Source organism: Grammomys surdaster, unplaced genomic scaffold, assembly GCF_004785775.1.
Source record: "Grammomys surdaster isolate TR1022 unplaced genomic scaffold, NIH_TR_1.0 345, whole genome shotgun sequence".
NCBI lineage: Eukaryota > Metazoa > Chordata > Mammalia > Rodentia > Muridae > Grammomys > Grammomys surdaster.
The window spans coordinates 2,009,951-2,026,389 of NW_021604764.1; the positions used below are offsets into that span (position 1 = coordinate 2,009,951).

Consider the following 16,439-nt stretch of genomic DNA (forward strand, 5'->3'; position numbering starts at 1 on the left):
TTTGTGAATGGAAATGTGAGCTCTCAGCTACTGCTCCAGAGCCATGAATGTCTGCCTGCTGTCATGCTCCTTCCATGATGGTCACAGTCATCTATCCCCCAGGACCTATAAGCTCCAAATAAACCCTTCCATCTATATTGCTTGGATCACTGTGCTTTTATCACAGCAATGGAAAAAATAACTAATACACTATGTGAAAAATGGCATGATGGGAGCAAAGTTTCCCATCTAAAGTCAGAGAAGGATTGCATTAATGAAAGAAGTCACTAGATAACAAAGTCAACATTAGCCATGCATGATTCAACTTAGTAATTCCTTCTTCATGTTATTACCTTCTCATTGATTTTATGAGTTGGGCATGCACATGTGCTTATGTGTTTATGTGTTGCATGCTCACATGTAGCAGTGTGTATGTGAAGGTCAGAAGACAACTTGAGAGGTTCTGTTCTTTTCTTCTACTATGAGAGTTATGAAGACTGAACTGAAATCTCAGACCTGGTGAAAGTTACCTTTACTCATCAGGCTGTCCTGTTGTCCCTAATTTAGTAATTTCTACTTTTTCTCTTAGTTTATTATCATACAGATTCTTAAGTCAAAGTTATTTCAATTATTTAGGTTATTATTTTTGAATTTCACTGTGTGCATGCAAATACCACATTAAGTGAAATTAGAAAAGGGAACATACATGGAGCAGAGGCTGAAAGAAAGGTCATCCAGTGACTGGTCCAACTTGGGATCCATCCCATGGGTAGGCATCAAACCCCGACATGATTACTGATGCCACGTTGCACTGACAGACAGGAGCCTAGCATGGCTATCCTCTGAGAGGCTCTACCAGCAGCTGACTGAGACAGATGCAGATACTTAGTGCCAACCACTGGACTAAGATCAGGGACCCCTGAGGAAGAGCTAGGGGAAGGACTGAAGGAGCTGAAGGGGATTGCAACTCTATAGGAATAACAACAGTATCAACTAACCTGACCTCTCAGAGCTACCAGAGACTAAGCCACAAACCAAAGAGGATACATGGACTGGTCTGTGGCCCCCACTACATATGTAGCAAAGGACTGCCTTGTCTGTCCTCATTGGGAAAGAATGCTTTTAATCCTGTAGAAAATTAATGCCCAGGAAGCATGCCAGGGAAGGGTGATGCTAGTGGGGTAAGGTGGGAGTGGGTGGATGAGTGGGTGGGTGGGGGAGCACCCTCTCAGAAGCAAAGGGGAAGGGGTGGGAGAACTCATGGAGGGGTGGTCAGGAAGGGGGACAATATTTGGAAAGTAAATAAATAATTAATAAAAAAGAAAGAACAGGGATCATGAAAATTCTAGGAAACATGCATTACCAAACAGTTGCTGAATAAATACTTGTAGGTAAACATGTTTTAGTTCTGTATGTTCATGGAGAATATACAAACAAAAAAAAAGACAACCACAATTTCTGAACTACTCTAAAAGACTTTTGTTTTAAAATTAGAATTTTAAAGTTGTTTTTAATACTTTTCAAAGCCTATGCCAAGTGTATACATTTAAATAAAAATGGGAGGAATGCCTTTAGTTGAAATCATTCATTATACTTTGAGATTATTCAAGAAAAGAATTTTAGAACACCACATTACTATTATAATAAAAATATTTATTATAAAATTATCACATTTCTCTGCATATAAACTAAAAACATAAATGTAATTCACACATTAATAAGTTAAGTGGGTCTGGGCATTTAGCATCCATCTACATGTGTTAAAGTCTCCTGTGGATTCATAAATAATAGGAAAGACTATTTTGATTTAATTTACACAGTTGATGCTATGGAGATCCTAAAGATTTTTTCTATTACTTTGCACATAGCTTATGGTATTTGATCTAATTAGCCAAATGCCTTAGATCTTTGGTAAACACAAGTATTCATGTGTACAAACATGTAGCTGAAATTTCAATGAAAACATCAACAACAAAACAACGATACAACAGGTAATCCAAATGTTGACAGTTTTGTGTGATCAATCAATGCTGGAGTCAAAGTCCTGCTTTCAAAGTCACTGCCTAGAACCTTTAAGGATAACATCTGCAATGCAAAACAAATAGTTGTGGCTCCTGTTGCCACCACCAGAAGCACCTCAGCTCTAGGTCACTGTGAAATTAAATGCAAATTTCAAACTCAATTGACACACAGGACTGATAATATTACAATGCAGAAAAATGTTTCAACATTAATTTGACACAAATTCATTTATTATTTCACCTTATCTTGTAAGCGTGAGACCCATTGAAGAAGCCATACTATTTTCAAAGACACCAATTTGTCCTCTTCCCTACCCAGGAAAAATAGAGGATTCTTTGGGTTAGCTTGTGGGGAAATAGGAAGATGCCTGCCTTCTCCTTCCTTCCTTCCTTCCTTCCTTCCTTCCTTCCTTCCTTCCTTCCTTCCTTCCTTCCTTCCTTCCCTCTCCCCATTCCTTCCCTTGTTTCTCATTTTTTCCTTTCTTTTCTATGGGTGGTCTACATGGATGACCTCCTGCTGAGCTGACAATTACACCTTCAACTTCCCAAGCCTCAAGCACATCACAGCTTTTAGTCAATACTTCTTGATGTCTCCATGTTTCACAAATGACATCATCCTGATATGAGAACAGTTTACTTCCAGACTACTCTCAAAGAAGGTACTCCAAGAGGGATTTAAAATTTAACACTCTCAAGCCAATCGGCAACTAGAAAAGTTTGAACAGATATGTTAGAGTGTAGAGAATAAAAATAAAATATAAAATGCACATATTTTTGAGAGTAGAAAGTAGATACCCTTGGATTTTTCACTACTTCCAGTTAGAGAACAGCCATTTCTTCACAGCAAAGTTCTGAGTACATGATTTCTTTCTCTAACATGGATTTCTCCACATACACAATCCTTGGACCACTTTGGCAATTTATCTCCCTTTCGAACCCAACTTCCTGAGGTCAGTGTATATTTAACATTTCACTCAAGACTAGGCACCAGCCAAAAGACATGGCTTTTTGAGTGCAGACCAAACAGAAAAAGCTGCACTGTACTAGAGCTGTCTTGACAGTGAAGCTTTTCTTCTGAGATTACACGTAGGTTGCAATGCCCAGCCTCAAGCTCAATAAAGTGCTTTGATTCCTTCCATCCTGTCCTTTCTAGAGCATCCCAACACCTATCAAATGTATATTTACACACAGTTCTGCCAATGCTCCAATCTTTGCACGGCAGGAAAACAGTGGTAATTGATGTTCACTAAACACCAATATATTTGGATGGCAGGAAGACCCCTCAAACATTCAGCTGTTGAAACTGCAACCCTCAAACTCTGTACTTGTTGAGAAAGAGCTGTAACTCAGAGGCAGACTTCTCGGTATTTGGAATAGTCATGAGTCACTCTGCATTGCCAAATGAGAAGCAGGATACCTGATGTCTACTGGAGTCCTGCCCTGACTTCTCCCGGGTCACTCAACCAAGCACCATCCCTCATTGGATCAATGTCTGTTCTAACGTTTGTTTTTAGCTTGCTTGGTTTTGTTTTGCGGAAATGAGAGTCCACACACATTCACGAAGCAGCACTGCCATAGACCCACTTTGATCCCGTAAAGTGTCAGGCGTGTTCCTCTTCACACTGCCAGCTTCTCCTTTGCCAGGTTTTTTGGTTCCCTGCTTGGGATACACCAGTCATCAGCTTCGGAACTCATCTGATAATGTTTGAAGGCTGACTTGTTAAAGACAGGGAGTTTTTCTACAGACTCAGAAGATAAAGCCTAAAAGGAAAGTAGAGATAACAACAAATTAAAGAAATGATGCATGGCTGTACTGCATTATTCAAAATACAATCAGAGGTCTGATTTCATATCCAAGTACTCTCATTTAATTGATATTGTGGTAAAAAGATACCAAACCCATTGATGTTCTAGATATTTCACAAAAGATGACCAAAAAAACCTATTATCTTTGTTCAATAGAAGCTTAAATTGTAGAAGTGGGATTGTAAATTTGAGCACAGATTTTTGGGTTCAATATTTACACATAACCGTTGGAGACCTCTGATGGAATGGAATTGAAAAGAAAAGCAATTCTTTCCAGAAAGAAACCTGGGATTCAGTGGTAGAGACCTCAGATGACACTAGTCATCCATTATAGGCTTCCTTCCCGACAGTTTGGAGACTTTTGTCCATTTCAGAAATGAACAGGTGCATCAAGTATTTCAGACCGTTAAGGATATGTGAGTATTTAATTCCAACAAACAAAATGGAGGAAGCCTAGAAGCCACTGATGTTGCAGTTCTTACTAGCTATAAATAAATTTTCTGTTGAAATAGTTGGCAAATGACAAACAGAGTTGGGAAGGTGATCTTAACAAACAAATTTAGGCTTTATCTGAGACAGAAAAATTTGTACTCAGTTTTAAATTTTAAAAAGGAAATGCCTGGCACCCCACTGACAGCTTGTGAGCAATCTTTCCCCTGGGTTTTAAATAGAGTCAGCTTAAGGTTACAAAGGTCTCGGGTTTTTATTGTTTTATTCTGAACTTTCATCAGCATGTATTACCCACAAGGCTGAGTAAAACAGAACTCTAGGTACTGGCACAGATGTCAAAGAGAAGTTGTCTGAAAAGATTCACATCAGGATGCTGCCACTCTGGGGCTTAATCTATGTTTGAGTCAGCACTTGAGACAGGGAGCACACCTTAGCTCTCTCTTGAGTAAGATGTGTACAAGTATGGTGTGCACACACCCAAACAGGAGCTTTAACAGCTGGCTGTTCCTGAGACTACCTTGGTTTGAAGCATTCACAGAGGAACATGGAACACAGAGGTGCAAACAAATCCATGGCTCTGAAAAGATGGCTTTTGACTGTGTTCCAGGCGTACCTTTAAGTAGATGATGGCGTCTGTCCCATAGCCTGACATAGAGTAGAGATTCAGATCCCCTTGAAAGTACTTGGCGTAGAGACGAGAAATTGGCAAGCCATAACCAAAACCAGCCTGGAGGTAGAAGGTCGAGGGTTAGGGAAAAAGCAGACAGGATCACCAGGATACCAAATATGGAAAGGAGTTAGGAGCTTCACTGTTGTTCATTTTTGAAAACCTCCTTCTCCCAACCAGGGGCTCTTAGGATCTTCACTCCAACATTAGCTAGCTTTGTCATGTTTCTCACATGTCTGTGTGCCTATTGAGCTAAATCGATTATCTTGCTTAAACACTTCCTTATAAGTCTCACCATACGTTTAGAACTAGGTGGCCTTGAGATAACCTCAGCTGTATCATTGGTCTTACCAAAGGGGCATTCCGGGAATTGTCCATCACAGGCATTGGAGCAGTGGAGTATGTGTAACTAAAGAGGCGGTCAGTAATCCTCAGAGGAACACCGCCTCCTCGGTCAGAAATCTGAAACGGGCAAACAAATAGGTCAGTGCTATACTTTCCCAACAATGGACACCTGTCTACAGAAAAAGAGCTTTCCTTTCTTCAAAGTCACTGGGCACACATGGCTAAAAGAGTTGCCCCAAATGGAGCCCCATGTTGTTATCAACTGCTTTTAGTTCTCTCTAGATAGAACCTCCAACAAAAGGCAGGGAGTGGTCACCTTGATTGTAAGGTCTTCTTTTCCCAAGACGACAGTGGCTTCGACCGGTGTCAGGGAAGGGCGGTTTTCTTGATGCTCAACTGTGGCCCTCATGGCATTCTAAAGACAACAAAAGTATAATGAACCCAGTGGAGGAAGAATAAGACCAATAAATATCTGGTTTTATGTTTAAACTAAAAGCGGCAGAGGCTAATTCAAAGTTCCTATTTCTTAAGTGAGTGATAAAACATCTCTGTAAATATAGCCGTTTATGAATGTGTCATGTAGAATGTATAATTCAAAATCTTCATTTACCATGTAACATAGCTCCTGGGAGTAATGTCTAATGGAAAAACAATTCTGCTGGCTGTCAAGTTCTTATTTGTAAGCTTAATTTAAATGTAGAAATTGGTTTTTATAGTCCATTTCCTAGTGCCCTATTTTTCTGTCTTTCCATTACATTTTATATCCAAACACCAAAGACTATTACATAAGGAATGAACAGTGAATCATTGAACCAATTTATTGGCTTTTATAAAACTTGCTGGGGAAAAAAAAAGATTGCTACTATTTAAAAAGACAGTCAATAATTCTAAATTAAATTTCTATTTGCATCTGAATATCATCTTACCTTTCACCAGTGATGGGAGAGTTACTCTGTGAGTTAGAACATTCAACTAAAATAAAACTAAATCTATGCAAAAGTATCATGTATTTTTCATCATCAAGTAAACTCAAATACAGCTTGAGCTTACACAGGAAATTCCCTGTGGGTGAAACCTCATTTCATTGATCTATTTTCCTTTCCCACTATCTTTTGGTGTTTATGTATGATTTCAGATATTAACTGAAGTAAAATAAAATAGATCAGATATTTGGAGTTTAATCAATGCCTCATTGCCAAACATTAGGGTAAGGTGGAAAACAGTACATTCTGGATTTAAGCCAGTATTAGAGGCAGATTTTACCTTTCAAAAGATTTCCTTCCTCCTGTCAATCTATGAAATCACCTTGGAGAACATCACAAACTTCATGTAACTCTTATTTCCTGGCTTAAGTTCAGAGTGTTAGTACGATCTTAGAACACATAAGAGGGTATAATATCAGTATTTAGTTACCCACACTAGATGCCTTTGAGTCTTCAGTGTTAGAAGTACAAATTCTCAGATCTAGAGAGCTTAACTATCTCTGTGCATCTTTCTTTCATCAAGGCCTGTGGATGGTAATGGCACATACTGAGAACCAGGCTTCTGTAGGCTGGTTAGAAAGTGTTGACTGTGGATTACCATCACATCCTTGGAAATTCAGAATCCTGGACACCACTGACCCTACCTACAAGACCTCTCCCTGCCTTGGAGTCTGCAGTGGTAGAGTCTGTAGTGCGAGGTTGTAAGACTTCATTCCCAGAGACACCCCATGACCTCTTCTAAAGAATAAATGACTAGTGCTTTGTTACAAATCTGAAGAAATGATGGGAGCACAGTCTCTACTCTACAGTACTGAGATATAATAAACCATGTTGTATATTTTCAAACACATTATTTTACTGTGATCTTGTGCGCTTTCCCAATCACTCGCTACATGGCTTCGTTATACAAAAGAATTCTTGGGAGAATGTACAGAGGGTCTTATTTCATGGGGAATGATAAAATTGTGAGTACAGAAGTATTTAGAGACAAAGCTACAATTGCTGGGAAATATCATACCTTGAAGAGTTCAAAGAGCATATGGTGAAGGTGGGAAGGAACGTACACGATGTGGATTGGTTGGCCTGGAAATTTTCCTAGAAAACGATTAAACTCATTAGGATTGGGAAACAACTATTTTGCTGATATGAACCTCCAAGTCTGTTAGATTACTGTTTTAGTTCTAGACAAGATTGGGATAGCTGCCATTTTTTACCACCTGAAAATGGTGACTTAAAACATTCCCTTTTAAACAGTAAAGACAGCTGGCTTTTATATCCAATGCGGTTCCAGCTGCTCCTTAGTATTCAAGATTAACGCTTGCATTTCCCTGTAAATGTATGTAGTTGGCTGAAGTGTGAGATTGTGGAATAAATGAAGTCATTAAATGAATGAAGTCTATTTTCAACGTGTTTAAAGCATACAATTTCAGTAATAAAACTAAATGCATTTGAAGAGAGGAGGAATTAGTAGTAGCTGTAACTTTTCATATTTTAATACATATTAAGTGACATGTTTTATTTTTAAATTCCCAGAATATTAAATCCTAGAAGCTAAATGTGTTTAAGCTTTCCCAATAGGATAAAGAAAACAGAAACACAAGCCTCATGATACTGTTTGAAAACAAAAATAAAAGTATTCTTTGATGCCCCAGGGCTTTGAAAAAGTTTGACTGAGTAAACACAGGGAAGCCTTGGCACAATCCTGCCTTTGTTTTGTCCAACGGTTTGAGCAGTTTATCCCCAAGTATTACACAATTCTGCTTACTCTGGGTTCGTCATTGTCAGTTTCCCTGCTTTGATTTTATTGTTTTCTGACATTCCCATGCCCTCTGTCTATGAGTTAGTCTACTTAAATCAACAACTATTAATCTCTCCTCTAATAACTATCACTGTATATATTACTAGGAAAAAATATACTCAGAATGTAAAGGAATGATCATTTCAATTTAAGCGTGCCTTGATCTGAGAAGCCACTCTCTTCTGGAATAGAAGAGAATAAGATACACATTTGTCCCTTGCATCAATTATATGATCAGTTCCATATGTGAAGACCTCATCTCAGCAGACAAGCATAGAATTCAAGGTTTGAAGTATGTTCCATTTCTAAATAGCAGTATATATTCTCAGCACATTTTAAAAATTTGTAGTAACAACATTCAACATGAGTGTAAGCATATTTAAAAGATTCTTAAGTGTATATTACAATACTGTTAACTATGCTGGGCACCAAATCTCTAGAACTTATTCATCTTACACAACTGAATCTTTATACTTATTCAAAAACAATTCCTTATCTCTTCCCCCTGAATCTTTGACAAATACTGTTGCAATTTCTGCTTGTGTGACTATGAATAATTCGGGTTTATATCACACATGATCAGAATCTTGCAATATCTGTCGTCCTGTGTCTATCTTATTTCTTATAGGGGAATTTATGAAGTTTTTTTGTTCTCTAGTCCCATGAATAACATCTTGAGAAGGTTACTGCCATTCACAACTGCTTTCTGTACTTCAGATATCCTTCTGGTTTTGTATTCTAACTGGATTCTATTTTCTTTTGGTGGACAGTCTTAGGTATGTTCAGCTTGTCTGGAGGTTGAAGGACTTGTAGGAAGAACTTCAACTCCTCCACTTCCTAAGTGCTAGGATTGCAGGCACTATGCCTGGAGATTACCTTACATATTATATAGCAAACAGTCTTTCTTTGATCTAAGACATTGGAGCCCGGGTACATCATTGTCCAAAAGAATTATAGCAAGCAAACAGTATACACAATTGATGCTTTTCAGCTGCGGCAAAGAGGGAGAAGTTTGTCTTAAACAAAACAGAACTTTTACAAATTCTAAGTAAGCTCAGGGGAATAAAAAGAACACAAAGGTTGCTTTGTATTGACAAAGATCCGAAGTACTACATTTTAATAGCTCTACTTGTGTCTTCCTGCTGCCAGCTTACCATTTACTTGTGTGAGCTTTAATTCTGGTGATGTCAGATAATACTGATCGCAGAGCATCTTTGCACACTCAAAGGCATCTGGAATAGAAAATTTTTTCATAACAATGAAATAAATTTATTCCAAGTACAGTTGTCAAGTGATATCCAATGCGTTTACTACACTTAATCTAAAATTCTATTCACCGGAGAATTGGCTTATATGTATGAAAGACGTCTCTTTAATATTTCATTAAAACAATATTTTATTGAAAGCGTAGCAATAGGAATATGTGCGCTTTTAGATCAAATACAATATATAAGAATATGGCACATGGACCACTTACGTTTAAATATTTTATAATACTATAAATGAGTGTTTATACTCCTGACACTCTAAAGCAAGGGAGTCTGACGGCAGAATTCATAAAGCACAAACAGAGCATGGTGAACACAAATTCATTTACAGAATCACTTAGATTACAGATTTACCAACCATGTATTATACATTTTCAATAAGAGAAATTCAGAAGTCTAGAAATTACCTTGGACTACTGCTACCACATCACAGTTTGGGTCGATACTTCCAATGTGGCTTGGGTTGCCTGTCTTTGAGTCACTAAATATGAGAACTGTTGAAAAATGAAAACAAAAATATTTTATAAAACTCAGGTTGGTGACTAGAACTGCCCCAGAACTGTGAGACCCCCCCACCCCCAGTCATGGGCCCAGCCTCAGAATGGTATACCCATGGGTACAGTATGCTCAGTACCTATGTCTAGGCCATCCATGGAGAGGCTCACTTACTGTGCTGGTTCATGAGCATCCGAGTAGAAATGCGGTTCATATAAAACCGGTCCAAAAAATACTGAAGATTTTGATTGGTGACAGGGTCCACTGTGCAGCTGTCTTTGTACTCAAGAACCCCTTGAGCCATCGTAGGGACCACATTATGATGTCTGTTTCGAACTTTGACCAGTGTGTCTACAAAGCTAAGCCAAAACATTCATAGTTAGTGGACATTAAAGAAGTTTCCCACCCGTGTCTTCCTTAAGTTACTTCAGAGAAAACTAAAGCTCTTTTTACAGGACCAACCTAAGCACAGCCAATTATAAAATTCTGGGTGAAACTTCTTTTGGACTCCCACTCTACACTCTTCTGCAGCAGCAGAAGAGGCAGCTTCATGAAAGGGTTTGTATTTCTAGGTCCCATATAAAACTACTCGCTCTATGACTGCTGCCTTCATTAAAAAAAAATGTTCATTAAGCCTACTTGTTAGAGGCTATTTAAAATCAGAGATGATTCTAGCATGCCACTGTGGAAAATAAAACCACAGGTTTTTTTTTTTTTTTTTTTTTATAAAAGATTGCTAGCTAGCTAGATAGAAATTGTCACATGCAAAGAAAGTACACAATCCCTAACGATTCAGAAGTTCATTAAAATTGTGTTATGGCAAACTCTCTTGCAAATATAATCTTTGGACTAAATTTAAAGCAAACATGGCATACCTTGGAAAGCTAAAACTCCACGTCCTCTACATTGGTTCACACCTAGCATTCATTTCAGCTCTACATTTCTCCACTTCTAAAACCACAAACAAGCCAAAATTTGTACGTGGTAGCAATTTACTGTGGAAGGCTGGGGGCTCTTTAAGCTTTCAAAAGATCTGTGAGATGTGTCCTGAAGGATTCAGATTTCCTAGCATGTTATTATCAAGAAGAAAGCTTACTCTGATAGAGCTTTCTGGTCTTCTGGGCTCTTCTCATGGAACTCGACCAAGTCCATCAGACTCTGGATGTACCTGTAAAGGGAGACGTTTTGAAATTAATGTCAGATGCAATTAAAATATCTTTAGAAATGATCAGATAGGGGAAGGGAACCACTATGTTTCAAATTGGAACCTTCCTTCAAAATGTTTGGAAAATAATAAGTTAAGGTATGTTTAAAGCTGCAATTTTCACTCTCTATCTTCCTGACCACTTTGGTTGGCAAATGTTGTCATTTCTTCTACTAAAAATACTCAGAATCAACCTTTAAGAAAGTGTGAGAAACTTTCAGGACTCAAAAAGAGGGAACTTAGATAAAATGTCCTACAGTGGGGTGAGGGAACTTGTAGAGCCCACCTCTAGCAGAAAGACAGGGAGGGAATCAAGTGGAGGGATGGGGTTGCCATCCCACAATCTAAAACTCTGACCCAGAATTGTTTCTGTCTGAAAGAATCTCAGGAACAAAAATAGAGAAAAGCCTGAGGAAAAGGAGGTCCAGTGATAGGACCAAATTGGGATCCACCTCAAGGGGAGGCCCCAAGGCCAGACACTATTACTGATGCTATGGGGTACTTACAAACAGGAGACTAACTGCCCTGCAAAAGACCCAACAGGCAGCTGAAAGAGTCAAATGCAGATATTTACACCCAATCAATGGACAGAAGCTGCTGTCCCCTGTGGTTGAATTAGGGAAAAGCTGGAAGAAGCTAAGGAGGAGGGCAATCCTGTATAGGAAGACCAGCAGTCTCAACTAACCTGGATCCCAGGGATCTCTCAGAAACTGAGTCTCTGACCAGGCAGTACACACAAACTGATATGATCCCCCCCAACACATATATAGCAGAGGACTGCCCAGGTCTGAACTCAGTCAGAGAAGATGCACCTAGCCCTGCAGAGACTTGGAGCCCCAGGAAGTGGGGAGGTATGGTGGAGTAGGGGTGGGATGGGGACATCCTCTTTGAAATGAGGGGGAGGAGGTGTGGGATGTGGAACAGTCGGAGGGTAGACTGGGAGGTGGATAAAGTTTGGACTGTAAAAAAAGATTAATGAATAAATAGGAGAAGAAGAAGAAGAGGAGGAAGAGGAAGAGGAAGAGGAAGAGGAAGAGGAAGAAGAAGAAGAAGAAGAAGAAGAAGAAGAAGAAGAAGAAGAAGAAGAAGAGGAAAACAAAAGCATTTCTGATTTTTTTCCCCGACTGTATGCCTTTGCCGGAGAACTGAAGTCTTGACAGTAGCTATGGGTACGATAGACTGCACATAACATTTCAGATTGGAATCATCCTATTGGCATACCATATTTCTTCAATCACTGGTTGGTATGCTGCACCATCAATGGACTAGGGTAGGTCTCTTTATCTACCACAGTCTATAGCATGGATCTACCCTCCAAACATCTGCCTGCTAGGCATCAGTACTCTTCATTTAAAGACAAAATCAAAGTAACTGAGATCAAATGCTGGTCATGTGCTTGCTTTGTATGTATGAGAAATAAATTACTTCATCTAATTATATTCAGCATCTCTTGTAACAATAGGTGCCAGCAGTGGAGGCAGTGGAGGGTTTAAGACGCTTGCTAAGATGCTAAGGATGCAAAGGCAGAATTTGAACCCAAGGCTCATTTTGCTAGTGGCTGGTAAGGTATAAAACTTAGACCCTCTCTAAACAGCAGACATCTCCACCAATTTCCAAGCAAAGGATTGTTTGTACAATTTCAGAGTCTATCTTTTGTTATGTAAAGCAAAACATTTAAAAAATTCAAATGTTGATTATTCTTCAAACTTATTTCATATGCCCAAATTATATTGTAATGGAAGTTGGGTATAGTAGTACAGGCTTATAATCCCAGCAGCTAGGAGGTGAGGGTAAGTAGAGAGGACTTCAAGGTCATCCTAAGCTATATAAGGAGTTCCAGGAAGTCTGTGCTTCACCAGATCCTCTCTTAAGAGCCAAATAACAGTAAGAAAAAAAGGAAAAGGAAACTAAAGCAAAAACAGAAGCCACACACCCCCAAAGTGAAGAGGAATGATTTTTTTAAAGGATATTAAAAAACATCTATTTGTAGATTAATAACAATCTTAATGATAACCTGCCCTAAGTTAATACAAACTTAGTTACAACTTTCAAAGCTATTTTCTGTTAAGACCACCTATTATCCAAGTATGATGTTAATATGGTATAAGAAGCGGTACTCAGGTAACTTTTAAAGTCAGAGACTTCAAAACAGTGTGACCCTTACCAGCTCTTCACCAGCTGCACCGAAGGGGTATTCACTAATCGGTCAGGGAGGATGTCGATCTCCTTCAGGATATTGGCTAGTCTTACGGGCAATTCTTGCCTCAGAAAAGAAAAGGAAGTTCTTTCACAGGCATTTTCTGAACCTGTAGTGAGTGAAACATGTTCAGTTTGGGGCTGGGGGGAATTGAGAATAAATAGCAAACATAAATGTTGTAAAATGATATCTTAACCAGAGTTAAGTTAGTGCGTATAGATACTTTAAGGACAGATCTTTAGTGTCTTTTTCTTTTGGTCCTACTCCCCCTACCCTCTTTTCCTTTTAAGAGTGACCAACATAGAGGAAATACTGTTTATTTTCTTTCTGGAAAAAAAAATCACTCTGGAGAAATCAGGCCACTTTCTAGTTATTCCTATCTGTGAGTTCAGGGCCATCCTGTACTACAAAGTCAACAACACGTCCTCTAATGAGTACGAACTTGACAGGATCTGAGTAGAAGGAGGCAGAAGCGGTTCCAGACTAGCAACAAACAACACCGTATACCACTGCTGCAGAAAGGGAGTAACCGTCTTTTTCTTTTCTTTTTTCTTTTTAGTAGTAATGTAAATACTTGTAAAGCAATAAAGGCGAAATACTAAAGATGTCTGTTAGACATGCTAAGAGGTGAGCAGAATGCGTGGAGGTCGTGGTACGAGTTTAAATCTACCGATTAAAATCTATCAGTCTAAGGTGAGTTTATGTTATTAGGGAGTGCCACATTGGGAAGAAAGGAGTTAGTTTCTAGTCCATTATTAAAGTGGTGGCTGAAAGCGAATATGTATTTCAACTCAAAGATCTAGACAGAGACAAGAGGAAAGTAGAATCGAAGTTGAGCATCAATATGACCTAGACTTCTGGTACAAACTGTCAGAAAGTAACCAAACTAGGAAAACAGGTGCACAGCCTTTTGAGACTCCTGAGTTCTTGCGCCAAACAGGCCTCAGTTGTCCTAGCCCTGAACTCAGCCCTTCCCATCCTGGGGCTTCTCCAGCCTCAGCGCCACCCTCCTGAGCCCTGCATCGCCTCTCACCAAAGTCCAGCAGCTGCTTCATGGACAGCGGGGACGGGCTGTAGCGGGAGAACAACTCGACCTCCCTGGGGACCAGGCCGGCGCTGTTCAGCGAGCTGGCGCTGCGCATCATGAAGCGGGCTGCCTTCATCCTGACGCCCACCTAGGCTGACAGTGGCTAGGATCCGTAGGGTTGGCGAGAGTTGAAGGGCAGGAGCGCTGTCGAGCAGGAGGAGCAAGAGCGCTGTGGGCTCAGGGTCCCGGGTGCTGGGTGAACGGTTGACACTGTGTCTTCCCACCTCCTGCTGTCTTGCCTTTTATTTACCTCCCCGCCCTCTCCACAACTCCAGCCAGGAGGAGGCCCTGGGACTCTGAACTTGGGGCCACACCAATCAGCTCAGAGAAAGAACTTTGGGCTCCTCCCTTTGGCCTTGGTCACTAGAAATGCCTGGCACAGTGATCCTGACACGGTTTCCACGGCCTGCAAGGAAGGGGCAAAGGGTGAGGGAAAGGCAGGGGTGGGGTGGGGTAAGGGAGCAGCTACAGCGGGCATCCGGGAAGACGTGGGCCAGAGATTGGTCCCCTTAGGATAGGTCCCAGGTCGCCAGGGGCTTCAGGCCCGCCCAGACTTGTCCTTGTTTACAACTCAGGAGCCACCTCAATGTCATGCATTCCTCGCCAGAAACTGTTTCCAAGAATCTCGCCCCTGAGAGTGCATTGGTGCTTGCTCAGAGCGGGACTTTTACAGTAGCCAATCATCTGCTTAGTAAAGTACGGGCTTCCTTGCCATTGGACCGCGAAGGTAAGGACCACCCTACAGTTTTCCCCACTTTCTTCTTAGCGAGCTGCCTACCAGTTTGAGTTTAGAAACTTCCTAAACGGGATTATTACTATTGTGGAAAAAAAAAAAAAAGCCCAGTTCACTTCTCTCTGGTAACACTCTCTACCTGATAATTAAATGCAAACTAAAAAAGCAATTTGCTGCGAGTTTGATTGGCCCTGCAGTCCCCCTCCTCTGTCACCCCTTCTTTCTCTAAGGCCTTCTAGTTTGCTCTCGAACTGCCCCCCCACCCCCACCCCCACCCCCAATCTTTTCCAAAAGCTCTTTATCACTAGCAGGCACTGTAGCATGCTATAGCTATTGGGGCTCTTTAGTTTCCCAGAGGCTTTGTGCTACCTACCCTACTCTGTTACTGCCCAATATTGGCTTACCTAATGATTGCTGTTGAAACATATCAGCAGGTCATAAAACTCTCATCCTAACCTCTCTTCTCCCTCTGTTCACTCTAAATGGACTGTAGAATGAAACCAGTGTTTAGGGAAGCCGGAAACGACTTGGTTACAAATATAATGGAACGGGAGCTAATAAGGCAGCAAGGACAGTTTGTTATCCAAGGTCCCCTTAACTATCGGCCCTTACATTTAAGGAGAATGGAGGGTTATGAAAGTCCTGGGTGACCCTGAGTGCACTCAGACTTCGCATTTCCCCCATGAGAGCTCATCCAGTCACAGGACTGATGTCTAATTCCTATCTCCAGTGCAAACTCTCCCCCTGTCGCCTGACAAGTTTATCGGACTTGTGCAGGCACATGTCCGGCATCAAAGTTCCTCCTCTCAAATCTACCGACACTGGGGGTCTGAGCTTGTCCTGTCCAATGCTGTGTTCACTTGTGTCACATGTCTGGAAATAACACTTTGGCTTTCCGTCCATCTCCCACCTCTCTAGTCACCGCCTACAAGTCCTACCATTTATGACCGCCATTGTGGCCAAGCATTTTGCTCAGACCTATGGGAAAAGAAATCCAGTGGAGACACTGAGTATTCATGGTTTTCTGGTAATGAGGATCTGGTACAGGTTCTTATAGACACTGAGGAATAATCTAGAGATGGATGACAAGACATCAGCAACCGACTCAGGTGAGAAAGAAGGAAGAAAGATAGTCAAAGTGAATGCAACTTAAAGAATTGAAGCTCCAACACTTAAACTAAAGGAGCATAGCCAGTACAGATACCACAGACACAAGCAGAACTCTCATGTCGGGCTGAGAATCCTATATAACATACAGCTCCGGGAAGCAAGGAGCTGTGCAGGAGATAAAAAAGGAGCATCTCTCTCTCCCTCTCCCTCACTCCCTCTCCCTCCCTCCCTCTCCCTCCCTCTCCCTCTCCCTCTCCCTCTCTCTCCCCCTCTCCCTCTCTCTCCCCCTCTCCCTC

At 40.7% G+C, this 16,439-nt stretch overlaps 1 protein-coding gene across 1 annotated transcript; it reads right to left on the minus strand.

The window, feature by feature from the left end:
- Window positions 1-1,611: 1,611 nt before the first annotated feature.
- Window positions 1,612-14,502, minus strand: Pdk4 (pyruvate dehydrogenase kinase 4). The gene is made up of 11 exons (XM_028779168.1): window positions 14,247-14,502; window positions 13,181-13,322; window positions 10,909-10,980; window positions 9,987-10,171; window positions 9,725-9,811; window positions 9,204-9,281; window positions 7,270-7,346; window positions 5,585-5,683; window positions 5,275-5,385; window positions 4,870-4,983; window positions 1,612-3,761 (listed from the first exon to the last, which is right to left on the minus strand). The coding sequence occupies exons 1-11, from the start codon at window positions 14,374-14,376 to the stop codon at window positions 3,618-3,620; spliced, it is 1,239 nt and encodes a 412-aa protein (XP_028635001.1). The 5' UTR covers window positions 14,377-14,502; the 3' UTR covers window positions 1,612-3,617.
- Between the last annotated feature and the right edge of the window lie 1,937 nt (window positions 14,503-16,439).